We start from the raw sequence: 27,717 nt of genomic DNA, 5'->3' as shown, positions 1-27,717 counted from the left end.
CAAGAATACTTCCAAACTCTAGCAGAGGGGAAAATAGAATCGAGAGTTTACCGATATTAGACAAAGTCCAGGTTAGAGGCCACAAATGTCTACAGCTCCGTATCTCACAAGATATGCAATTTCAACTGGCACACGAAACCATGCAAATGATTACCTATTTACACTCATTTCCCTGAGATACAGTCACAGCGGCCTTAATGGAGGACACTACACAACCTCATCAGGAAAAAAACTAGCAATAAACACTTTTATCTTCGTGAGAGATTGTTGAGGCACTGAAAGGATGTGGAAATTTTGAAATATCATCCATGTTGAGAGCAAAAATGGTCCTTATCTTACAGAGAACAGAATTGGACTCCTGCTTCTCACCAGGAAAAGTAGAAAAATGTTTGTAAACATGAGACCCATTATGAGACCCACAAATCTACATCCCAACAGCCTAGGGATTCGTGCCCTTGCCAGTCCTATCCCACTCCCTTGGTGATTTCTTGTATTTTTCTGTAAAAGACAAGGAAAACCAAGTGTGCCATGCCCCATTGCCAACAGCTGCCAAAAAGTGCCTTACAGAAAAGTTCAAGAAAATGCACAATTGGGCAGCAGGGAAATAATGTGCTTTAAGAGAGAGCTCTTTCCTGACACACAGCCAAGCACACCACAGCTATATATAACATTAATAAGACATAGCAGCTTTTTAAATAAGAAAGTTCATTTTTAAACACTACTACAGTGAATCTATAAGTCTTACAAGACAGTTGGCACAGAAAGCTTTCACTTACACTACCTAACTCTAGAAGAAAATATTCCAGAAAACAGTGCCTGAGGCTAGGTGAGGAGGGAAGATGATGTACCTGGCACAAGCTGATGCTACAGGAGCCCATGCCTGAGCAGTAGGCAGATTCAGGATGTATTTACAGAAAATGCATGCATGCAAATCTGACAGATATTTACAATTCTCCTCCAAGGTAAGCCTGCATCATTTAAGCCTAACTTCCCTGCTAGTTGAGCAATCTCTAAGAAAACCATAACCATGCTGTCTGGGTGACCAGGCATGGGGCTCCCACAGGTGACAAATAGCACACGTGGTGGAAGAAGGCACCTGTACTTGAGGACAACCTGGTCACCCAGGTGAGATGTACTTTCTGTCCAAAGTAGAGCCTCCACAATTCATAGAATGATTCATTGCACAAGACATTATATGAGTAAAAAGGCCACTTCTGTGTTTCCTGCCAAAACCTAGCCAGTTGCTCCTCCACACATGAGCTTTACATCTCCAAAGCACCACTGCCTAAAGGCTGGAGGAGCTGCAACCCTCCAGGCAGAGGTTGGGGCTGAATACCCAAAGGCTCAGGTCCTCTTCCCAAGTGTGCAGAGCTGTTAGGAACACACATATTCAAAAGCAGTGTTCTCTGTCAAGTAAAGAAAATGCGGCTGTACCAAAATCCAAAATCTGCATGGGAAATGTGTCGATATTTAGACAGTTTTCAGTAGCAAATAACTAATGAATTGGCTTGATACGTAAATGTGCTTCAGCTTACTTCATCTTCGTTTAACTGTATGCAAACCTTCCATTTTACTTTATATTCACATTTACATGTTGTCATGTTTCAGCAGTAACAAAGTGTGTTGACAAGCTGAAATCAACCTTCTTCAGTCCGTAGCTAGTTTTGACTTATTTTTTTCCAGTACCAAACAACAGCCCTCAAATCTGGACATGGCAGTTCCCCACAGAAGGGAAACTAAGAGTCAAAGCCATTCATTTCCTGAAACAATACACAAGGCCAAATTTGTAATCTTTCTTTGCCTTTCCCCATTCAGCAGAGGGGAACAATCCCATATAACAGCATGTGTCAGATGTGATTGCTGTGGAGAAATTAGAGGCTTACATCCAGAGAATTATCAATCCTGCATTACTAAGGTTTCTTCAGCTGTAAGGGAAAGAAACATTGCCTCCTGGTGATTAAGACTGTAATTATTATTATTAATTCTGAAATAGTTTGAATTGCATGGTGCATTTTCTTTAAATGAGCACTATCGTTAGTGCAAGTTGATTTGAACCAATGATTTATTCATGGCTTAATAGCCCTGCTTGTTTCATATGCTCAGCACATTTTACTCAGCATATTGTATTACTGGCTGGTTGCTATAAACAGTCCATTTAAATTTAGGCAGAAGCTTTTGGAAATGTTCTGTTTAGAACAGATATATGAATTAAAATATTACCTACAGTGATCGGTAGCTATGAGTTTCTTCTAAACTCTTAGCATTTACATGTGTGCATCAGGATCCCAAGAGAGGTCACAGCTGAAGTTCACACTTGAACAAAGCTTTGCAGTTAGACCCATCCTAATATCCAGTTGTTTGAAATCTGCCAGTCAGCACTGCCAAATTGTGACATTTCTGCAAATCAATCAGAATCAGGCTTCCCCTGTGGTGGTGGTTAATAAAGTACCTCCAGCCTTGCCAATTAACCTCCTGTACTTCCTCCACTTTCCAAAGTAAAAAAAGGCTTGGCTATGTTGCAAAGCAGGTCTTAAAGAAAGCTAGTCATAGAAAAGGAGAAAAAAACCCTTTACAATTCACCCAGATACACTTCTAACAAGAAATGATACACTTTTTCAACCACCGTGTAATTACAGCATACTTTTCTTATTTAAATTCTTCCAAAGCTTTGGTTTGAAGGTGTTAGATGCTGAGCAAAACCAGACTGATGATGCATCCAGCTGGAAAACCAGTTCCTCTCAGGTTACTTCATGTCTCAGTTTTAAAAGATATCCCCAGGAACCAAGTCCGTTTGTTTTCTTCTCCACAGTTGCTACAGCCCTTTATGAAGGACCACATGCTGTTCCTTCTAATATTTCCATATTGCTGTTTCTTAATCAGTCAACACCTTCAGGATGGCAGTTCTTATTTGGCTCTTTGGAAAAGGAAACATTCCTAAAAGCCAAGTACATGCAAAGTTGGCATGAGTAATACCTGCTCCTTATTATACTCCTTTTATCTACTTGGAGAAGGGGATTAAGCTACTTGTAAGTTAAAAGACACTGCCTGATTTACAGTCTGCTCTGTGCAGCCCTGAAGACAATGGTTTGCATCAATGTGTTTACACAAAATGCTACCCTCAATTTATCTTACTTTGCAAATTTGATGAGGAATAAGATTGTAGAGGTCTGGGCCACTAAAGTCAACAAGTGCTCAGCTTTCCACAGTCTTTGCTGCTCCTTGTTCAGGGAAGTTTTCTGAATGGTGTGAAAAACTAGAATCTAAATCAAAAATTGAATTGTAAATTGCTGTGAGATGGGATGGTATATAGGTACCCTATAGAAGCAGACATTTTGATTGATGAGATCAGCACAATCTAGCAGTGTGCATTTGCAGCCCAAAAGGCTAACTGCATCCTGGGCTGCATCAAAAGCAGCCTAGCCAGTAGGTTGAGGAAGGTGGTTCTGCCCCTCTGCTCCACTCTGGTGGGACCTTACCAAAAGTGACAGGGCTATGGGTAATTAATTGAATGAGAGTAGATCAGATGTAAGGAACTTTTATACTGTGAAGGTGTTGAGGCACTGGAACTTGTTGCCTAGAGAAATTTTAGATGCCCTGCCCCTGGAAGTGTTCAGAGCCAGGCTGGATGAGGATTTGAGCAACTTGGTCTAAATGAAAGGTGCTCCAGCCCACAGCAGGGGCTTTGGAACTAGATGATCTTTAAGGTCCCTTCCAAGCTAAACCATTCTGTGATTCAATGAGTTTGATTTTTTTTTTTCTTTAACCAGCATACTTCAAGAAAACATCTGGATATCAATTAGCATGCAAAAAGCCTATTGTTCAGCTCAAACCTCTTCATTGGCTTTGCCAGCACAAGCTGACTTCGAAGGCTCCACTCACTCAGATGTCAATGTAAACCATGCATCCCTCTTAAGCCCTTTTAGCCTTTAAAGAAGCTGCTCATACAACTTCAACTTCCTCAGGCTGGCAGAGTCACTGATAAATAATTTGCTTTTTAAATGAAAGTTGCAACTTCGGGTAAGATGGTGAAGTATGCGAGTCACTTGTGCTGGTAAATCAGTGTCCAGGCCCAGCAACACAGGAGCTCAGCATACAGGCTGCTTTCTGGCAGGCCAGAGACAGCCCCCTGCCCACAGCCTGAGCACATGGGGTGAGCAAAAGGAGAAGGGGAAAGACACAGTGCAAGTCTCTCATGCTACATCTTTCCAGCCACTTAAATCTCCCCAGGTGCAGTTTCACAAAGGAGATGTCCCAGAGCTGGGCTGCAAATTGGACACCCCCAGCCCACCCCTGTCACCCCCAGATCTCTCCTTTCCACAACTACCTGAAAAGGTTGTGTAGTTCTCAGTAAAAAAAGCTGTGAGCTTCATTCCTTAAAGACAATGACTACTTTGCTTGAGTACTTGGGAAGCCTTAGACATGGGTTGTGATTGGGATTGCTTTCCCCCCCTCGAGAGATAAAGGGTTGGGTTTGTATGTGTTTTTTGAGGGCCCACTGAATTCTTGATTTCAAACAATGGCAAATAAGACTCCTATTTTTTAACATAAAGTGAATGAAAGACATATGAACATGAACAAATAAATAGTAATTAAGTAATTACTAGGCACCATATTCTTGGTTCCAATGTGGTTATAATTATAGGCAAGATTATGCACAGAGATATTCAGAGATTAAGGAGAAGGAAGGAGAAGACTGACAGAAGAGAGTAAATATTTTCCATGCCATGAAATCCTGCTCAGTTGCTTTACATCATGTGAAACTGTCTTGGCCCACTTCCAAGTGATCATCGTGGGAACAGGGGGGACTATGAAGATGGCAGTAGAGATGACCCCAAAGACAGCATCCTCATCACAAGGCAAACCCAAGCACCAGATTCCATGTCACTCTCTCCTTTTAAAGCCTATCTGAATCCATTCACATGGACAAAGGGTTATTTTCTGCACAATGATTCAGAACACAGATCTTAAGTTAGAAGGCTCCAAGCTGCTTCACAAAATCATTTTTAACTCATCTTGCTCTATTTCTGTCTCTTTGCTGCTTATATATAGGTGTTTGTTGCTCACCTAAACTGTTTGAATGCAGATCATTTACTGAGAGAAGGGAAAGGGATGGAACAGCTTTTGAAACAGAGGTGCTTGATCTCATTAGGTACCATTTTGCAGAACTTTCAAATTCCATGAGATCATCTTGTTCTGCTTTGACTTTTAGCTATCTTCTTACTTATCAAGACACTCCAAACATAATTCTAGGCAGAGATTAATCACTGAAGGAATTCATACAGTATGATTGTGAGGAAGATGGGGAAATACAAGAGGCATGAGGAACAGGTCTGGTGCAATATCAGACATGGACATTCTGAATCCATAGAGTTAATGTATTTAGGCAATCCATAAATATTTGAAGCTATCAGTGTTACTAGAACAACAAACTGTAGAACACTTGCTGACAGAGAATGCAGAAAAATTGTGTTCTTTGTAGTGGAGGTGGAGAGTTTGAGTGTCAGTAGCTTTCCACAGCTTGGAAAAGCACTTCAAACTAAAATAATTTTAAAAGGTGGGAGAAGAAGTAAGACAGAGAAACTACTAAAATGCTGGAGAAACTCTAACTCCACAGGCAGCTGATCTGTAGGTCTCTCATTCTACCACCAAGAGTACTCAAGAGGAAGAAGTGTTATCCCTGATGCATCTCTTAAAATGCAAACTAGATATTTCTGACAGAAACAAAGTAACCCTGATGATGGCATGGATACAAACACATCTTAGCTTCTTCCAGGTACCACAGCACTAAGTATTCTTGACTCAAAGCAAGCAGCTCATAATGGTCCTGAAATGTATTCACATAGCAGCAGTCCCCGGGAAAGGATGCTCCTGTTACAGTCCACAGCTCATCGCCATGCTGAAGAAATCACATCTTCTGTCTTACTTTCCCAAGTGTGAAGGATAAGAATAACAGTTGCTGGGCCCTGTTCTGTGGCAAGAATATCAATAGGATTGGGATTTACTCCCAGCTCCCCAGAAAGCCAGCACGAGAGCTTTCTAACTACTCAAACCCTCCACAACAAGAAACTGAAAACCATTTTTGACAGTCACATAGCCACAAAGATCAAAGCAGAGGTATAAAAAAGGGGCTGTGTTCAAGCAAAAGTTACTTTTGTCTGTTTTGCAAGTGAATGACATTTCAGCCTCAGGTTGTCCTTTTACCAGTTTGGTATGGAACTTCCACTCGAGTTTCCCCTGTTGTTATTTCTGTGCCTCTTCAAGGCCACCCCAGCAGATACCTTACCTGCTTTAAAGTCAGCACCAGTCAGAAGGACAAAAAGTGACAAATGAGAAGTCTTTTGCGTTGTATCTTCTTAGCATGATTGCAAAGTACCTGTTTTCTCATTACAGCAGAGACATTCAAGTATTTTGAGCTCCAGGATGCCCAGGAGTGACAGAGCCATTTTCTCCCGAGTCTACTCTGTTTTCCCCCAACTTTCCTACCCTCCCAGGAATATCCAATGCAGCAGGAGAACAGGACAGGCACTCTACACCCTATACATGGACATCACACAAATTGCATGTGTCAGCTTTTGTTCCTGACAGCTCTGTGCCAAGCTCTGCAGTCCCTGTTGGTTTGACAGCTCACGATCAGTGCTCCAGCACGGTAGCACTCCAGCCTCCATGGGCAGTCTCTAGCAGCACACATGACTGGGACCATCTCCTCTCTGCAAGACCAGTGCAAGTGATACAGCACAGACAGACCTACCCTGCAACAAGCACTCACTCTAACTGCATTAGTATTAGAATTGTTAGAATTAAAATGCCAATGCTCAAGACCCACAGGAAGCCATCTGTTCCTCAAATGCAAAGGGAACACATTTTATGCTCTGCTAGCAGCATTGCAGCCAGGATGCCACAACAAATACAGCTGTGCCACCAGTTACTTACAGTGTTCAGTGGGCTGCCAATTTGAATCCCACCCAATTACTTTAAACAGGATTCAGCACACACTGATAACCCTGCTTTGAGGAAAGTCCAAGAGTTCAAACAGTCCCATCAGAACAAAAAGGGTTTCTAAAGATAAATTTGCAACACATTGCCAGGCACTCCATGCTGGCATCCTCATCCTGCAGCCAGCGACCAAATGTATTTAGATGCTCCAGACACAGCACCTTTCCCCTCACCTCCTTGTTCCCCTGGTGAAAGAGCAGTCTCAGCAGAATTAGAGAAGCAAGGGTGTGTGGAAGGACATGAATAAAGATAGTATCTTGCAGGAATTGGCTTCTCTGTCTCTTCTTTAACAAAGAAGAGCTTTCCCTGGGTGACAGTGCTGAATAACCAGCCAGCTTGCTGTTTCAAAATGAACTTGTCTTAGATGCCCATGACAGAAAAATAAGCCAGACAAAGGGCTGCTCAACAGTTCCTCTTCACTGACATGCAAAACCCTTCAGCCCCAGTTTGGGAAGGATTTTACCATAACTAAGGACAGCTTGTGGGAAAGGGCTTGGCCCAACAACTTATCACTTTTGCAGAAAGCAAGATACAGATATAGGGGTATCACTCAAGCCCTACAGCCTTATGGAAACAAGTAGAGGACAACTGTGCACAGCAGCTCTGCAGCACTAGCACTCTCCCCCTAACACCAAAACTACCTTCATGCCATGCACCTCTCTGCCAATTTTGATTTTCTGTGAATGCAAACCATTCAAACCTCAAAAGCAAGCCTCACCAGTGAGATGTATGCACAGATATACAGGGATGCATGCTCACGTCCCAGGTGTATATTAAGCCAAGGTGGGGTCCATTACAAAGTAGCATCTGCCATAAATCAGTGAGAGCAGAGGCCTAACACACTCATGCCACCTCTGTGGGAAGCAGGACAGTGGTGGCACACCACAGCACCCTCACAGGAAAGGCCTCTGCCCACAGATGCTGGAAAAGGAGATCATAATTTGCCATGAGCCACCTCTTCATAGTACAGTATTGTTGATTGCTAGGAACTGAAATTCTTTTAAAAACAGGGAGAGGGAAATAGGAGGGTTGATTTTAAACCAGGATCACATTCCAGGAAAAAAAGTTTGAGAGTTTGATCATTTGTCTTCATTCCACGTGGGAGGAAGAGTGGGTATCTTTCCCCATTTGCAAATGGGCAAAACAATCACTTTGAAAGGTAAGGAAAAAACTGTGAAAGACTGGCTCATCAAAGCAATGTGAACAGCCCAGCAACAGCAACTGGTTTTGGAAAGCAAATGATCAATCAATAGAAACCCAGCCTCTCCTGGGAGAAATTTGTCAAAAAAAAAAAAAAAAACAAAACACCAACCCCACAAACCCAAACAAATAACGAATGAGCAAACTGCAGTCAAAGTGCCAGTAAGGAGGAACAGATGCTGCCACAGGAACAGTGAAACAGTCTAGCTCCTTGTGAGCCCTGCTTGATGCTTGCTCACTGCTCTACTTCCACGTCTGTATAATTTATTCCAAAGCAAATTTATTACTTTAAAGACTCCATAGAGAAGGCTGTTTGTCTGCTAAGGGACACAATGCTGATGGTCATCAAGTGGTTATTTCTTGCTCACATACTTATCTCAAAGGCTTTGTCTAGCCTGGGATTTAGCAAGCCTTTTAATTAATGGCTTCCGATGGTACATCCATGCTGGGAAGGCTTCTCTCGTTAGCTAATTAGTCAGTTGTCCTAATTAGGCAGGAAAAGTCAGTTTTACTCCCTCATTGCCTTGCATAGGAAACCTTAGTTTTCTCGCCCAGGTCTTCACCCAAGTCAGTTCCCAGCTCCTCTATCCCGACTTGCCTTTTAGAATGACTTAGGTAGGTGATGGCAGAGAACATCACCCAATCTTTCAGAGCTAATCTAGACCAGGTCAGGAATGTTTTGCTCACTGCAGCTGTCCTCCTGAAAGCATGGCCCTGTGAAGTCCCTGGCTCATTAAGAACTGCCTGGTGAGCACCTGTCAGGAGCAACATGAGTACCTTGATGAATAAGTTCTCTGTTTCCCTGTGAGGGTAAAGCTGGTGCATCTCTGAAGGACCAGAAGACCACTGCATATGCCTGGATGTTCAGCCCACTCCTAACCTGGGCGAGAAGTGCCCCGAAAGAAGGCACCTTGCAACAGGCTGGACTTGTCAAATACTTAAAACACAAGGTGCTGTGCTAGGGCAGAGCTGGCATGTGCAGCAAGGCACTACTCTGCACCCTGGGCACTCAGATGCTTCGCAGCAGGAAGTGCAAGATCACCTGTGGGAGCTACAGGCTTGTGTCTTGTCTAGAACAGCACACAGTTGTGGCTCATGCTGCTCCTCTTTGCTCTAACTGCTGTCCATGACACCTCTCAACAGGCAGGATGCCTGCTTGTAGGAAGAGATTAGCCTGGCAGCCCTTCCACTGAGCAAGTCCTTCCTTCTCATATCACACATGCCTTTTTCTGCAAGCCCTCTCACCACACCTCCGCCTGCCCTACAGAAACTCCCATGGACAAACAGGGGAGAGGCATAGCTTGCAATTCATGCTGCAACAGCTGATAATTGGATACCTATCAACTACACCTACTCTTTGAGGCTTTTGTCAGCAAGCTTTAAGCTTAGTACAATTAGTTTTGCCTAATTAGTTTTCATTAGTAGAAAGACTTGTTTAAGACAAAGACAGAACTTGCCACTGACTCACACTTAAGTATGGTAGAAAAGGTTTCTTCCATTTCTAGTCTTCATTTGTAACTCCCTGACTTGACAACATCTACTTCTGTATGAAAGGGAGCAGTAGACTTCATTCTAGCTTAATTTCTCCCTGCGAAGCAGAGCACTGAAACATCCAGAGATGGTACCAATATAAGGGCAGAAAGTAACCAGGCAGAAGTGGTAATGGAAAGCAGAGGACAGATTTTTAACTGATGTTCATCTTTACTACTGCTCTGTTTATCAAGAGGCTGAGATCATCCTAGCCATTTGTAACATGGTGCAAATTTCAGAAGAGACAGATTTTCAGTCAGATATTAACAAAACTGTTAGTGTGTGACCTGTTCTTCACTGGGAGTCAGAAGAGTGGAAGAGGGGAGAGGACAATGGAGAATGTGAGGGAAACGTAGGAATATAAATTTTGCCAACTCTGAATGCTACTTATTGGAAGCCTGTTCCAGGGGTATTTTATGTTGTTATGCCTTCCTTTTCATCTCCATACCAGGAACTGGAAAGGGTGTTTACTGTCCTTGAGATAAAGTTAACACACCTTATGTGCATGTCCTCACAGCAGCATTGACCAGACTCTTCCTGAATTTCAGCTCTGACCTCTTAGCCAACCACACAGAAAAGCTGCACGCTCGACCTGGAGGCATCGCAAGGCTGTGCTGTAGAATTTGTCAGGGGAATCAATTGCAGGGGCTGGGGTTTGACACCAGCGTCAAGAGGCCTCTGCTGCCTTCCCAGCTTCTCCAGAACTGAGGCAACTTCCAAAGAATTCTAGAGCATATCAAAGTAAAGGACGAGCCAGGAGGACCTCGGCATGCAGAGACTGAAGAACAGTCTTTGTAGGCACAGAGACCAAAGAACAGAATGACTTGAAAAAGGCTTAGTCATAGAGGAAGTCTACCCAGCCACTCCCCAAGGTGCCTCTCTAGCAATGTCAACACAGAGATAGGACCCAGGAAACTTTGGTGAAAACCTGCAGACAGTGAAAGGTAGAATGCAGAGCCATTGTTCTCAGACAGCACAGGGCCAGAGTTACCAACACAGGCTATTGTTCTCCCTTTCTACTTAAGAGAAATTATTTGCATGAACATTGGAGTACATGCTTGGCAACTCTAGCAGATAAAACATTTCCATGGAGTAGCACAAGGTTCTGAAATAAATACATTGAAGTTATTTTTGCAATATTATTAAATCTAAGGGTATTTTGAATATGGTATAAGCCATTTTCCTAAGACCCAGCCAAGAACAACACAAGGTTTTACTTGGAAACCAACAGCAACATGGAAGAAGTGGCACTGTCCTGCCATCCCTGCCTCAATGTTCCCTCAGGGACATGAATGAGAGCCCCACATGCCTCTTCTAATGGCCCCAAACTCTTCCTCCTCATCAGTGTGCCTCAGACCAGAGCTCCCATCAGCTCTTCTCTCTCCCACTGCATGGACAAGCTTCGCTCCCTCCTGCCAATGTTGGTGTGATGCTGCTTTCTCCCAAGCCAGGGACTCTCCACTGGCCAAAGGAAGCCTCAAAGCTGACTGTTAATTACTACATGGGGAAGACAAATGCACAACACTAAAAAGGTCAGGAAAGAGTATTTCAGCAGCCTGCAGATGGGACTCATGGCCAGTGGAGAAGTGGGAGGACAGCAGGATTTGGACGACTCTTGCCATTGAAACTGGCAGTCACAAGCAGGAGCATAATTAGTTGGATTTGGTAGGAACAGAAGGACCAGCCCTGAATACAGATCATCACTTCCTGGTCTCCAGCAGTTCCACCCTAAAACCGGAGACCAAACCCATTCCCATGCCCTAGGACCCCAGTCTTTTAGTGCTTTTTTTCTCTGCCTACTACCCACTACACAAACCCTCCTATGCTATATTTGTATGCAAGTCCCAGGGCTGGCTTAAGCTGCCATGGCCACCTAAATCAATAGGCTCTTCTCACCTCACAGCTTGTAGGAAAGTAAGCTAGTCACCTTGTTCAACAGATGTGAAGTCCAGACACAGGGACAGGAGTTAAGAGGAAATAAGTTAGACTCAATTTAACCTACGGCTTGTAAAGCCAATGGGAACTGCAGACTTTGTGCCTGCTCAACACCTATGGGGCCAGACATCAGGGTCTCTTGAGCTCATATACCTTTACCATCAAACAAGAATGTCTGCAACAGGGAGATTTGCCAGTTCTCACTACCTTTCTCCTCAGGATAGGGAAGAGGCATAGCTCAGTTATTCTGAGCATCCTACTGCCTGCTTTTGTTCACTCTGGCTGTGGCTGGCACATCCTGCTACCACTCCTCCTGTGGTCAGATTCTCATCTCTCCATCAGCATTCCTACTTATTACCCTCAGCCCTCACCTTGTGCTTCACAGCCTCCTGCTCCAAGCTTTGCTGAAGCCATCTCCATCTGGATCCTTTCATGCTGGCCCAGGATCCACAGCTGTGACACACTCATTCCCCAGCAGCTCCAGAGTCAAACTCACTTGTGCCTGAAATTCACCCAGGAACAATCCCAGGTTCACGAGTGTTGCATCTATGTCCAAGGACAAGCATGAATTCAGAACAGGTCAGACCCTGGGCTGCTGGACCTCAGTCCTCAGCAGCTATTGCAGTGTTTATCAGTATCACACCTGAGGAAGACACTGGGGATTGTCAAACAAAGCAAGGTCTGAAGACATAAAGGGGATGGTCTCAGAAGACAGGGACTCACAGGTCCTCATTCCAGCTTTCAGGAATGAGGATAGTTAAACATAAGAAAGCTATGCCACAGGTCTCGTTCTATATCTTCCACAAAAATCAGTCCCATCAGACTGGGGCTGTTGGTAACAGGAGCGTCCCAGAACTGTGGCACAACCTTCTCCTTGCCAACCAGCCCAAAGGACAGTCCTGTCCTCTTCTGACCCTCTTCTCTGCTGTGGAAGGGACTTGGAAGGGATTAAACATCCTGCACAGAGAAAGAAAAGCAAACAAAAACACAATGAAAAGAAAAAAAAAAAAGAGTACACACACACAAAACCCCTCTGAATTAACTTCCATTTTATTTACAGGCCATCACGATAGTTGTCTTTGTAAGCCTTTTAATTAACCACTCCACAAATCACACAGGGAACAACTACTTTGAGCATGTGCACCCACCTTCCCTCTTCCCAAAATGTGTTCCAGCATGTGTCAAAGGACTGTCTGCAAGGCAATTAATTACTTGCTATTATCCAAGGTAGCGCCTGGCTCTCCAAATCTTTCAGGAACATCAAGTCCTAGGGCAGTAATGCTCTTTGAGGCTGAAAGGGAAAAAAACAAAAGCCTTCACTAGGCAAGAAGGGCAAAGAGGTTGGATGGAATCAAAGAGAGAAAAGGAGCTCAGCACCAGGATGAACCTAGCTTGCTAACTTTTGTTGTGAGGTCCATAGGGTAGCCCTCCTGGGGAGCCAGGAGGTTATTTTGTGTGATACAAGACAGACATCTTCCTGACTGAAAGAGAGGTTTTTTTTCCAACTGATTTGAGAGTAACTGTAACCTGCACCCACACATAACAAAACTTTTGTGAAACACTTTGCAAAGACAATTATTCCTCAGTTCAGAATCACCAGAATTACTGTTCCTAGTGGAAACCTGACTCATTTCACTCAAATCATACATTTATCATATAATCACCAGCTTGACCACAAACCATCTGCCTCTGAAACCACTGGTACAGCTGAAGTGCATGCTGAGCACTCCAGACTTACTGAGTAACTGAGAGTACTTTAACTCCATTCCCTAACTGGACATCCACAGCTTACAGCGCAGTGTTCAAGTCCTACTCTACACAGGGGTTGTCCTGAAAACCAGTGTGTAGGAGAGGGATGCTGTGCTGGTTTTGATTGGGATAGAGTTAATTTTCTCCATAGTAGCTGGTGTGAAGGTATGCTTTGGACTTGTGCTGGAAACAGTGTTGGTAATACAGGGATGTTTCAGTAACTGCTGAGCAGCACTTACACACAGTTAAGGCCCCTTCTACTCCTCACTCCACCCTCCAGTGAGTAGGCTAGGGGTGCACAAGGAGTTGGGAGGGGACACATCTGGGACAGCTGATCCCAACTGACCAAAGGGGTATCCATAGAATCATAGAATGGTTTGGCTTGGAAGGGACCTCCAAAGGTCATCCAGTCCAACCTCCCTGTGGTGAGCAGGGGCATCCTCCACCAGATCAGGTTCCTCAGAGCCTTGTTGAGCCTGACCTTGAATATCTCCAGGGATGGGGCCTCAACTACCTCCCTGGGCAATTTGTTCCAGCATTCCACCACCTTCATAGTAAAGAACTTGGTCCTAACATCCAATCTAAATCTTCTCTAATTTCAAACAATTGCCCCTCATCCTATCACCACAGGCCATTGCACACAGTACCTCTCCAGCCTTCTTGTAGACCACTTCAGGTACTGGAAGGCTGCTATTAGGTCTCCCTGGAGCCTTCTCATCTCCAGGCTGAACAACTCCAGCTCCATCAGCCTGTCCATCATACCACATGATGTCTAGGTCAGCGATGTAAAGCTGGAGGACGAAGAAGAAAGCAGGGGGTGTTCAGAGTGATGTTGTTTGTCACTGTTATGTGTGATGGAGCCCTGCTTTCTTGGGAATGGATGAATGTGTCTGCTGTCATGTGATAAATTAATTCCTTGTTCTGTTTTGCTTGTGTGTATGTCCTTTGCCTTAACCCATGAGTTTTCTCACTGAGTGCTTCCTTCCCATCCTACAAGGGAGACTGAGAAAGTGGCTGTGTGGTGCTCAGCTGCTGGATAGGGTCTAACCACAACAGGGAGCAGAGATTTCAGCTGGAAGTTGTGCAAAGTTTCATGCAGGGGCTCCTGAGATTCAGCACTCCTAAAAATAGTCCCATCTACGTGAAGCATAAGGAGGGAGCTTTTCCTGAAAAACTTAGCAAAACCAAATCAAAACAAAACCAAAAATTGGAGGCTTTGACCTCACACAGTTGACGGGATGGAATACCCTTGGGATGCCCTATGGAGCTGTACAGAGGACCAATATAGAAATATTTCTAAAGCATTGCAAATAAACTTCTGAGCTGCTCATGCCTGAGTGAGCTGCCGCTTCCTCTGGAGCTCCCGGAGCACAGCATGGGATCAGCACAGCACTGGGCTGCAAACACTGCTCCGAGCAGGACAGCATCTCTCTCCTTCTCTCCACAGCCCAGGAGTCATCCAGCACAGCACTGCTGGAAGGAAAGATGCATAAGGGTCTGGGTGGGAAATCAACCTGAACTCCCAACACAAAGGTGATGCACTCTGAGACCTCTGCAAATCAGCTTAGCCCTGCAGCTGTGACACGGACCAAGCAAGGCACCATTGTCCTGTGTGTCACTATGCAAATTACCTTCCAGGTAAAAACAGGTTAAGACTGTTCTTCACACTGCTATTACACTTAAAGCTCATGCTTTACCTTTATGCAAGTTAATTTTCTCAAAGATTTTATCCTGCTGTACCTCCCACTTCTCCCACCTCCTGCAGCCAGCATCTTCCCTTTAGCACCCACCTGCAGAGCTGCAGGGGCAAGGAGCTGCAGAACAGGGATGCAGGGAGAGAAGGACACATCTTCACCAGCATGCTTGTTTCACTGCTCCTGAAGCGTTCTGTGTGCACTCGGGTACATCCCTGCTGCTCACACAACAGACTACTTCCAGCAGCTCCTCTGCACCAACCATACAGCCCATGGAATCACCACGCCAAGCCTGTCTTCTCTGGAGCAGCCCTGTTTCTGCAGTTAACATTCCCATGGCTGATGGCACAAGGAACATCACTGGCAGTCAACTTGATATGGCAAATTCATCACCACCCAACCGAGTGAGTCAATAATAAAGCTAAAAGCAAACACTACCATGGATTATTTCCCCACCAACAGCAGAGAAGGAACAGTGAAATCACCTGTCAGCAGCTCACCCATTTGGTGTCACAGGCACCCATCTCTGTTGAAGAGCAAGGTGGTGCCAGGTGTCACCCTTCCACATTAGAGGACCCAGGGAAAGAGGAAGCACGTGCAGCTCTAGGGTCCTCTAGAGTCCCAGCAACCTTCAACCTGTTTCATCAGCAAACTGCACATTTCCCTCAGAGTCCACAGAAGGCCAAAACACGTTGCAGTGTCCCTGACATGGTCAGAGACTGAGTACATCAGAAGCACTGGTAGGAGTTTGCTACAGACAAATGAATCAGCAGAACAGATGAGCAGCTCCTGAAGCATCTACCCGCAATGTACAGAAAGAAAAGATGTAATTTCAGGCTTGTGGCAGATGCTGGAGGCTTTGAGGTGCTAAAAAAAAAAAATTAAAAATAAATAATCTCACCACACCTACATATAATAGATAGCTTTCTAGGATGAGGAAATCCTGCAGTAGCTGGAAGAAAACCACTCTCAGCCCTCAACTGCATTTGAGATAAGGAATCAGAAAATGATCCAACACAACATCTCTAAAAGGTCAGTTTCCCAAAACTAGAAACAGGCACAAAAATAACTGAGAGAAAACACCTAAATATAAGCAAATATGACAATGCTGATCGGGAGATATTTAAAGATGGTTTAGTAGAGCCCTTCTTTTCACCTCCTAGAAAAAGCAATACTATACTAAAAAAAAAAGTTTATTTGGTTTAAAACAACAATTTTAAGACAAGAACCATTTTTTAAAAAATAAATAAAATATGTAACAAACAGAAAATCCACTATAAAATTAGTAGCTGGAAATCAGTATTTTATAAAGAAAGCTAAAAGAGAGATAGATATATTAAAAAAAAAAAACTAACAGCAATAAAGCATACCAGGAAATAAAGCAACAGTATCAATACAATAGGCTTGATAAAGTACAGTGAAATTAGCCTGACACAGATGATGTAGAAACTATAAGCATTACTCTTTATCTTTGCAGACAAGGATGACATATCTCAGCTATAAGAGAATCCTCTGGGAATTAAGCTGGGAAGTACCCAACACTGTCTGCCAAACATTTTTCGCATCTGTACCTAGAAAACCTGCCTGTCAGAGTGTATGAAGGAGCTCAGAAAATCCCTAACATTCACTTTAAAAAAAAAATAAAAAAAATAATTGACAGAAACTTGTCTCAGGCCAGCCAGGAAGTTCCAAAGGTCTTGGAACAATAAATAAAAAAACTCCATTCAAGCAAACAAAAACTTTGCATTGTGCCAATATTTTCAGAGGGCAAACAGCCTGACCTGGGAAGTGCAGGCTGGTAACCCTGCCTGTGGTCCCCAGCAGAGGAGCAGCCAATATTCGGAGCTGGAAACACAATTAGCGGTAGTCAACACGCTTTTCTGGTCCAAGGGCTTGTCAAACTGATCTACTTTTACTTCTAAGAGTACACATTCAGCTGACAAAGGTAACTGTGTTGACATAATGTGTGCAGACTGGTGTGTGACACTTGCCTTTGGCCAGTGTGACAGTCTATGACCAAAATCCCCAGCGCTACGCAAACACCGCTGTATAGTGTATACCCAGAGGATTAAAAGGCAGTTGAGCCCAGTGACCTCATTAGAGTTATACCCATGCCACCTGCCCCCACAGAGGTTTCAGCTCCCCCACAAAGAAAAAGGGCCCACAAGGTGGTAGAAATTGCTCTCAGCAGGGGAAGCTCCAGGCAGCACCAGTGAGACAGGGGCTCTCGGGGAATGCATGTTTTGGCTGCACACCCAGGTTTGCAGCAGCTTTAGGAGAGCTAGAGGAGGGTATTTCCAGACCTTCTGCCCAAGAGCAGGCTAGGTTATTGAAAAACACCTGCTGGGTTTAGCATGGATGTTCACACCTGTAAAGCTAGCAGGCACCACAAACAAAAAGCTGTAGACTCAGCCATGCCCACACCCTTCAACTGGTCATGCTTCTGCATGTGCCATGTAGCACATGGCTCATTCATATTTCCTCCATTGGTCCTAATTTGTGCTCAGCACCCAGAGCACCTTCCAATAACAACACAGGATACAGCCCAACACCCACCCAAGGCACATTCCATTTTCCCAGAGGGAAAGAGTAGTGGAGTGATTTATCTGGGAAAGTTTTTGAGGTCAGGTGTTTTGCTTTTAAACTCTACCAGTGCAGGGACAGCAGGTGGCCAGGTTTCTGAAGGTTTTCAGCTGACACAAAATTCACCACTTGTCACCTGCCTCCCATATAGACATACAGACATCTCTCCTGTTAGAGCAGAGTTATTTCTCATACCTTTCCCCTTCAACCATCTAAATGTCCTGCACTGTGAATATATGACCAAAGTCCAAAGCTTTGTTTAAAGCTCTCAGACCATACAAGCAGCTCCAAGTGTCCAGGTAGCTGGACATTACTGCAGGAAAGCTTAATGTTAGCAGTTCTCCAGAATGACTAGCTGAATAATCCACTATGGACATGTCAGTGAATCCAGACTTCCTCTGTCCACAGACATCACCTATCTCCCCCTGATCATTCATCTACAGGAAACTGTTGATACTCTCCAGACAACTGACCACGCTGGTGAGAGGACCCCTTGTGAGATCCTGCTTGATAACAACACTTGTCAAGTACTGCTGAGGGACGGACCGAAGCCCCATCCCCACAAGAGTGATCACCCACCACAGCTACTGAAGCAGTGCCAATTTCACCTCCCAGCCTGAATTCAGCTAATCTTGGCAATAAAATTTTAGCTCCAGCTGGACAATCTTCCAGCTCAGCTCTTGTTAGTATCTCTGTGATCTTCCTCCAGAAACACAGGGCTTGGCACTTCCAGGATTTGGCAAGAGCTGACACGTTCATAACAGGTGTCCATGTATTGGTCTAGATTAGTGTAGGTTTGAACATGAGCAGAAAAACTCTGTCAAAAGGACTTCAATCTGCTGCTGCACTCCAGCTGAGCCCCTTTGGTCATAGTGTTGCTCACATGTTAACAGGAACATGAACCAAGCTGAGACCCCTGAGTTGTTCTCTCTCCACAGAAACAGACAGTCTGCTTATATCCCATGGACAGATGCAAGACACTGTCCAAGCATCCTAAACACATGATCTTTTCAGCAAACTAAGAGGACAACAGTGAGATGCTGGTTAACCTAGTTGAGCTTCAGACCATCACCATCAGTCTACTTTGCTTTCCTGCTGCTGAATCTCTCTAGTGACTTCTCTAAGGCATTCTCAGTTTAGGCTGTTGACTGAAGGAAGAATGATGCTCAGGTCAGCAAAGCAGGGCAGATCTCTCAACACTCACCACCACCTTAAAGCATGTAACACTGAATTCCCCATTAGTTATGCTCCAGTTCTGTGTGCAGTGAGAGCCACCTCCCCTCAAATCAGGGAGCTAAACAAAGATTTCGCTTGTGTTGATTCTACTCATACATCCCAATAGCTTGTATGTAGAGCAGAAAATGGGCTGCTGACGGGGATTACGATTTGGGAAATACTTTCACAGTCACTTCAAGGGAAAGTTGTTCTTTCTGACTTTCAGAGGAACTTGAACTCACCTCACAGCAGAGGCAGTCAAGACATGAAATGAGGTCAAGTGATCAACAATTTGAATGGTGATAAAAGCAGCTAAGTAGTTTCGAGTCTCCTTACTGCCCAACCCAGTCAGATAACATAAACCACTAGTTATCTTGGTAAGAAGAGAAGAGCAACTGTATTTTTCATTCCCAGAAGCACTGATCACAAGCCTTACAGCACTCACATTTTAAAGCAAAGCTGAAAAGATTGAGAAACACCAGTCCCAGCTGTGTTAAAATTCCCATAAGCCCAATGCAGCACATTCATGGATTGTGGATACAATGGGCCACATTTAATATACTAGTTAGAGAGCAACTTTCTGGTGGGGATCATGTTATCCAGCATCTGCCCAAGCAAATGGCTGTTTGTATGCTATCATTAATAAATCAATCAAACAATAAAGACTCCAGGGGGGTGGAAATGGTCCCATCAGTCTTACCCACCTGCTACTTTTACCAAACTCTGATGAGTTACTCCATATTCACAGAAGACTGAGAGACAGAGACCGGCACCTCCAAAATGCTTACAGCTGTGTCTACGCATTATAACCAGTGGAGATATTTCATTAAAACCATTTAACAAGCTATAAAACTAAAGATCATTTTATGTCTTCCACTGTAAAAGCAGACAGTAGTGTCGTCCTTAGCAAAACATATTCTATGGTGTGTTTCAAGCAGCACTACTTGGACTACTTGAAACTCCTTACAGAGATATTTATAGCCAGTGCTACCTCATTGCTGAAATTTATATCCAATGCTATTTCTTGGCTAAAATAACAAGATTTGGGGGGGGTGGGGGGTGGGGGGAATATATGCCCTGAAGAAATACAGCCTTCTTAACAAATTATTAGTATCAATATCAACCTAACAGTCTTCCTAGATCAATTCCTTAGGGAGGGCAAAACATGAAGCTCCAAAACACACTTTAAAATCACCCATAAAAAACAAACAAACCAACCAAAACAAACAAATAAAAACATGGAAAATCTTCAATTCTTCACTCTGCTTTGAGTCAGTCATCAAAAGCACAGAAGCTTTACGATGAAAATTAGAAAATGTATGCAAGACTGAGACATAAAAGCAAGTTTTCAGCGTCTCTTTTAGGTTGGTCTTAAACACATGAGCAGTCTTCCTCTGCACCTGACCGGCCCTTGAAGTTTTCCTTACCCGCGCTCGCTTTTCCTCGCTTTCCCAGCTCCTGACTGAAGGAACGCGGGTTTTACCTGAGTCGCGACGTGAGTTCTGGCTCCTCGATTTGCAGCTGCCTCTGGGAGACAGAAGTTCCAAGGAGTTGGAGAAGAGATGCGGCGGTACGGGACAAACAGCAAGGCGGGAACCCCGGCGGTAACTCGGGTCACCGGAGAGAAGAGACGAGCAGGTGCTCCGCTGGCTCATCGGCAGCTCGTCACCCCTTCACCCGGGGCAACGCGGCTCCCGGCGCTCCCGAGACGCCCGATACCGCTCCGGTGACACGGCGGGGGGCTGCGGTCCTGTCAGCCACTGCTGCCCGCCGACCCCCCGCCCCACCGCGACCGGGGAGCGCTGCCGTGCGGGGCCGGGGACAGCCGTGCCCCGGGCGCGGTGCGGGGCCGCTCCGCCCGCCGCCGGCAAGTTGGCAGCGAGGCCGCGCCGCCCCCCGCACCCGCCCCCCGCTCCCGCCCCGCTCTCACCGGCGTTGCGGAGCTTCTTGTTCCTCAGCACCGAGAGGATGACCAGCGCGTTGCCCAGCACATCCACCACGATGGTGAAGATGAGCACGGTTGCTAGGGCGGTCGCGGCCCGCGCCGAGGGACCCCCCTCCAGCTGGCAGCCCGGGCAGCTCCCGTTGCTCCCCGGTCGCTCCATGCGCGCTACCGCCGGGGCCCCTCCCCTCCTTCTCCCGCCCCGACGGCACCCCCCAGGCCGCCGCCGCGCCGCGGGGAGGAGCACGCCTTGGCACCCGTCCCGGGCGTGTAGGGGTGGGGGGGCAGGGGCACACCGCCCCCTCCCCGCCGTGCCACCGCCCTGCCCGGGGCGGGGCAGGGGGGGCTGCCCGGTACCGGGGCACCCGTAGCGCTCGCCGGGCCGATGGCGCCACCGCGCGGCCGTGACGGGGAGCAACGGGGCAGGGCGCGGACAGCGGCGGAGCGCAGGTGCCGGGGCGTGTGGGGACTCAGCCCCAGGACTGGACTTTGCAGCACTCCTCCGGCTCCGCAGCGCTCCCAACGCGCTACTCTCCCCCACAGCTGTGCTGAGAGGACACCGAGACACGGCGGAGGACGTTTTACTGTCCGAGGTAAAAGGCGGCAGCTCCAGCCCGTACGATCTCCGCCGTCACAGAGCCCCGGGGAAGCAGCCACGGCCACCGTCATGAGATCATAGAATTGTTTAGGCTGGAAAAAATCATTACGATCATTCAAGCCCATTAACCCAGTATTGCCAAGTCCACCACTCAACAACGTCCCTCAGCAACACATCAACACGTCTTTTAAATACCTCCAGAGATGATGACTCAACCACGTCCCTGAGCAGCCTGCTCCAAGGCTTGACAACTCTTTCAGAAAAAAAAATTTCCTAATGTCTAATTTAGACCATCCCTGGCACAACTTGAGACCATTTCATATATTTTGTTCCCTGGAGAAGAGACCAATCCCCACTTCACTACAACCTCCTTTGAGGTAGACAGCGAGAAGGTCTCTCAGCAATTATATCAGAATAAACCTATTTGCTTTCATTTTAATCCTTACTGATTCTAGTGTGTGTGATGCACAAGTCTTAGCCCTAATTTCAACTTCAGCAGCCCAGTTGTGTGCTTCTCAGCCGCAGGAAAGCGGCGCTCAGCAGGAATTCCCACCTCCCCCAGCTCAGACTTGAAACTGAAGCTTCCAGGCACCTTTTGTGCTTTTACTCCACACGATGAGCAAGATGAGCAAGAAGAGACCGAGCCCCTGCGGTCAGATTGCAGCTGCAATACACAACCACATGAATTCTCAGCTTTATTTAGAAAACAAACTCAGAAAAAATAGGTTTTATGGGCTGTGGAGATCAGCCCTGATGCTGTGCTAGGGCCTGGGTAGGGGCAGGAACATGCCAAGGCTGATCACCACCGCACGGCCCCTTCCCTGGGCATTAGCCCAAAGCTTCCTCCCTGTGTACGGGTTAAAGTGCCCGAGCTAACGCAACAGCTGTGCCACAACCTGGCCTCGGGGTTTTACAGCTGCCCGATTGAATGAGTCAATAACAAAGCTAAAAGTGAATGCTTTGATATTTTCCTGTCAACCAAATAATTTTGTTCACAGACTTGGTTGGTCTATGTTCAGGACCTACCTGTGGTATGGGAGCAGGAGCAGGAACAGCTTGCGTGGACAAATCCCTTCGGCACCTTTCACCTTCATACCACTCTGCTCTGGCATCTGTTTGCACCCTATTTAAGATGCTTTCAGATGTATTTTAGATGTGGAGAACTGGGATATGACTTCAGAGGACCTGAACTTTATATGTAGGTGCCTTGGACTTGATAGTAGAAACCTGATTTGAAACTAGTGAAGATGGAGTTAAAATATCTCTGTTCATAGTAAAGAAGGAAAGGCACAGTTTCTGTGGTAAGGATTAAAGCATAAATGTATGTTTAAAGTATACAAATATGTAGTTTATTGTATGTATATATATATAAAACACACATATACAGGTACATTGGATACACAGATATTGTATGTCTGAAGCATCTAGATATCTGGAAAAAGCCCTGCCAGGACATTGTATCCTGTAAATAGCTGAGGATATGGAACAAGACCTGTTCAGTGCCTGGGTCACATTTCTCAGCAAATTTTATCACTTATTTTCTTTTAGATGGCAGATGAAATGATGTTTCCCTTTCAGTATGACACACGTTTTTAGCAGAAACAGGTGCCACTGAGAAAAGAACTTCCTGCTTAATTTTTTCTTTTCCATTTTTGAACAATGAAGACAGTAAAAGGGTTCAGAGTTTAAAATGCCCCTATTTACAGCAGTGCCTCAATACTGCTGGTGTTACAATGTTATCATTCATGTAAGCAACGACACTAAAAAATAAAGGCAATAAAGAAGCAACCAGAGATGATGCTTCCACTAATGAAAAGGAAAATACAGGTACCACAGCAAGCCCCTGGCTGCCCCTCCTGTCTCCCCACCAGCTGTATGCAGATGTTTCTGCTGGGCTGAGAAAGAGGAATGGTGACAGAGGAGCTTGCTTTTCTGCATGGGAAAGGGCAGTGTATGCGTCCATCCTGTCCCATGCACCGGCCATGCACCACATGTGCCACACGTCTGTGCTGGGCAGACTTAGGAGGGAGCAGGTGCCTAGCCCAAGGTACCAGTTTGCAAGAGCAGCCCTTGAATTCACAATAGGCACTGAGGAGAGCAAGGCTGGGCTTGCATGATTATGGGAACAGGCAACCCTGCTGTAGCGCTGGATCAGGCTTTGCTGTGGGTGGTGGAGCACTGGAAGAGGCTGTGCAGAGAGCTGATGGAGTCTCTATCTCTGGAGTCATTCATGACCTGCCCGGACACCATCCCATGCACCTGCTCTAGATGAACCTGCTCTGGCAGAGGGCTTGACTAGCTGATATCCAGAAGTCTCTTCCAACCCCTGTCATGCTGTGATCTGTGTGAGTTTGTAGTAAAGAAGCTGCCTTTCTGAGTTTTTTGCTTAGAGATGTGTGTGATGCTATCGCTTCTCCCCCAGATTTAGAGGACTTCAAGATCCCCAGTAAACCTGAATCCAGAACAATTATCTTCTGCTTGCATAAAACCTGCTAGGGCAGTCTTCCAAGATGGAGGCTACCACACTAGGATGTCCTGCAGGGAACTAGCTTTGCCTGCTGACAGAGAAAAGTAGTTGGCTGCTGAATAATAGTAAGAGTATAAATGCAAATTCTGCTGAACCCCACTGACATTCATTGGGGCGGAGGTGGTTGTCCTGCTGCTGTCTGGGGCCAATGGGAGCACCAAAGCTGCCCAGTGAAGGGGCAATTATACTTCAAAAAGCCCATTTGCTAGCACAGTAATGTGAGGTAGAGTGGGTCATATTGTATGGTACTGCTGCAAGTGGAAAAAAAAACACAAAAAGGGCTTTTCTGATAACTTCTTTTGGTGCATGGTTTATATGCTCAAGAAGCAGTATTCTTCCACAGCCCAGTGCAACTGCCCTAGATGGGAAGGTCTGCATAGCTCTACCAGGCATGTGTGCATCTGCACAGTTATAGGAACTAATCTCTCGTAAGACACTGAGAAGAAATTATGATAGATGTAGTGAGCAACTGTTTTCATCAGTGAAGTGATTTAGATGAATGATTTTCAGGCTGTTTCCTCCCACCTTCCTGCTAAATGGACTCTTCACTGCTTCAATTAAGAAAAGGCTAGCACTCCAGGAAGCAGTGGCAAGGGAAAAAAATGAAGGTAGAGGTATCAATAAGATCTTTTTAATTACACTTTACTGGAACCTCTAACGTAAATCATACTGAAATAAAACTATCCCCAGTGTGTTAGAAGAATTTAGGCTCATTAGATTGTGCAAGGACCATGTGATCACAGGAGAAGGCAACTGAATCAGGGTCAGAAACCAGACCCCTTCAGTACCCAAAGCACACCAAGGAGGTTATGTACATGTACACAAACAGGAACACCAAGCAGAATGCAATCAGTGAAAAATACTCAAGCACCATAACTGCTTTTCAAACACTCCTTTTGAAAAGATGTTATAGCTTTGCTAAGAGTGAGGCTCAGATGGGCAGCACCTGGCACCCTCCTGTTGTGCCACTCACAGCTGAGTATGGGACTTGTCCAGTGGCATGAAACATCTCCCTTTCCAACGCTACCTACCAAAGCATTAGCTCAGGAAGAGTTAATCCAGGTATACTGTAACAAATGAAAGCTTGCATAATTGAAAAATAGCTGAGGCATTAATCTTCCTCCTCAGTACCTTGAGTCCTCTTTAAAAAGATTATTTTGTCTTCAGAGACAGCTTTAATGCTACTTAATGAATCACTTCTAAATGAAGGATTTCCCCCCCTCCCCCTACACAGGGACAGGCTGACTACTACACTGATTTTGTCAAAGAGACAATTAACTTTTGTCAAATACACAACAGTAATGGCTGTTCTCCACAAATACTACTATGCTGAATTTGGCATATTTAAGGCAAATTTGTCTTGTTGTTCTGACCAAGCCTGCTTAGTGACAGACATAGTCATTCCCTTTAGTCAGACCCAGGGAACTCTTCGTGCTTACCAAAATAAACAGTGGCCCCCTGAACACCCTCAGGAGGAGGTAGGGTAGCACTGGATAAGAAATACCAGGCTGAGAAATTCAGAATCCTAACAAAATTTTACAGCACATGTTTTATGAATAGAGCAGGGCTGCTCCTGATGATGGGCAGACCAGGTTTCCTTCACCCCTAGGCAGACCAGGAGAGGGTTTAGAGGTTTCTCCTGTATGAATAGTAGCAGCCTGCAGCACTTTAACACCACTGGGATGCGGTGCTCAGCCACTGGAGACCTGCCTTTCCAGCAGTCTCTTTTTCTTGTTTACGATTCTGCTCTAGACTCCAGACAACAGAGGGTCATTCCTTGGCACAGTCTTAGGCTTTCTGAGCTGACAAACACAGCTAAAACAAGCAACTTACTCCATCCATGCATCAGGGTTGTTACCTTCAAAAGAAGAACCAATCACACCCTTTCCCCTCCATCCTTGTCACATTTATGCACGTGGGAGAAACATTTCCAAACCATTACCAAAGGGGGAATCACTGTTATCCACCCACAGCTCCCTAGCCAAACACACACAGCAGTAGTTCCTTTCTCCCAAACTTTTTTTTCCTTGTCCATTCAGACTGTGCAGCTATTTACTGCAGAGGCAACACAGCTGTACTGTGCATGGCATAAGAGAACCCCAGCCTTGGGAAAAAGAGCACTAGTTGCTCTGGCAATAAATAGATGAATACAGCAGCTTGCCCTCAGCTGCTGTCGCAGAAGGGATCAACAAACAAGCAGCACTATTTATGCCATCCTGCTCGCATAGAAACTCCAGACAAACTAATAACCTCGTGTTCAGCCACTTCCCCTCTTTGTCCCTGAAGCAGCAGCCTCACGCAGAGCGCGCAGCTCGCTCACCCAGAATAGGCGTTTTTGTTAATCGCTCCAAAAGCCGTGGACACAGGCCTGTTCATTCAGCTCCACTGCTTAGCACTGCAATCTAAATAAAAAAAGGGAAAGAAGGAAAATTTTGTATTCCTTCCCTACCCTGAATATTAAATGACACCGTCAGTGTTGCCTTGGGATGCAACATCAAACCACTTCCTTTGCTCCAAGACAGGATTTAAGAAGAATGACTTGGAGGCTGACTTGCCATTTCAAATCTCCCATTTTTCCCCCCCATCTCAAACTCAAGGATGCAACCTGAATGAAATCAGAATTAGCCTCGTTACAAACAAGCAAAGGGAATGACCTAGATTCACTTTGCCTCTCAGAAGGAAGTGATGGCAAAAGTTTAAAACCCACCATATGGGGCTGTCGGACGTGGCACATTTAGGTCAAAGTTTGTTGAAATCAAATTTCCAAAAAGGCTTTTACTAGCAGGATGATTTGTATGGCAGTGGCTGAATTATGCATGGGATTTGTGCAGCCCTTGCTAGCAAATAACTCCAGGCCTTCTGACATGTGTGGAGAAACCCAAATTCTTCTCTGCAGCATCTTTAGTGGTTTCAACCAAGCTTTGTGCTTCTGGGGATACACATTGTTTTAGGGCATCAGGGTGGCCTTTGCCACCAGCTAAGTCAGGTAGGATCCTGTGCTGTGTCAGGATGGATCCAGCCTTGCTGCACATCTCGAGGTGCAACTCTAGCTGGGGTCTGGCCAGTCCAGCTCATTGATACCCGTGTTACTCACCCAGCCACATTGTTACTGTGGGGACACTCTCAGTTGATGCCACTCTATTGTCAGAGTCACTCCATTGCCATCGGCAGCTGCTTTCCAATGCTAAGGCTGAAATTGCCATGGTTATCCTCTACAAGTGGAGAAATAATAGTCCAAAGAAAGAAAACAAGGAGCCTTTCCTGAGCAGCCCCTCCTGCACCTGACTCACGGGAGCTGTTCAGGAGGGCTCGGCACCAGCCACCTCGTCACCAGCCAGCAGCGCAGGAAGGACAGCTCAACACACTGCACTCCAAACACCCAGCTCTTAATTATGTCCCAGGCAGCACCTCTGCACCTGCAGTAATGAGGGCTCAGCTACATCCACAGCTGATAGTGAGGTCCTGTTTTGCTTCATCCTCATTATGGGAAATAGCCTGCTCAGATCCAGCAGCCGGTGGAGATGTTTCCTCTCGTGAAGCAGACTGCTTTCTCCTGTCAATTATGAGCAGAGAGCTCGACAGCCCTGTGCAAATTGCTGGGTGGAAACATAAATAGGAGTACATGGGAAACGATTACAGTCTTGGTGGCAGGCTTGCTTAAAAATGGCTGATGGAAACACAGAGGTCAAGAGAAATAAATAGCATAGAGGTGATGGTGATGATGGCTGGCACATGGAGACTGGGGAGACAC

At 45.6% G+C, this 27,717-nt stretch overlaps 1 protein-coding gene across 1 annotated transcript in view; it reads right to left on the bottom strand.

The window, feature by feature from the left end:
• GPR50 (G protein-coupled receptor 50) overlaps positions 1-21,004 on the bottom strand; it is a 43,805-nt gene extending 22,801 nt beyond the window's left edge. The window contains exon 1 of the mRNA XM_054388558.1: positions 20,830-21,004. Coding sequence (XP_054244533.1) covers positions 20,830-21,004 — 175 coding nt within the window. The remainder of the gene's footprint in view (positions 1-20,829) is intronic.
• Between the last annotated feature and the right edge of the window lie 6,713 nt (positions 21,005-27,717).

This window comes from Indicator indicator, chromosome 17 (assembly GCF_027791375.1).
Source record: "Indicator indicator isolate 239-I01 chromosome 17, UM_Iind_1.1, whole genome shotgun sequence".
NCBI classification, from domain to species: Eukaryota; Metazoa; Chordata; class Aves; order Piciformes; family Indicatoridae; genus Indicator; species Indicator indicator.
Note: the sequence above shows the minus strand (reverse complement) of the source record. Positions and strands in the feature narration are given on the sequence as shown.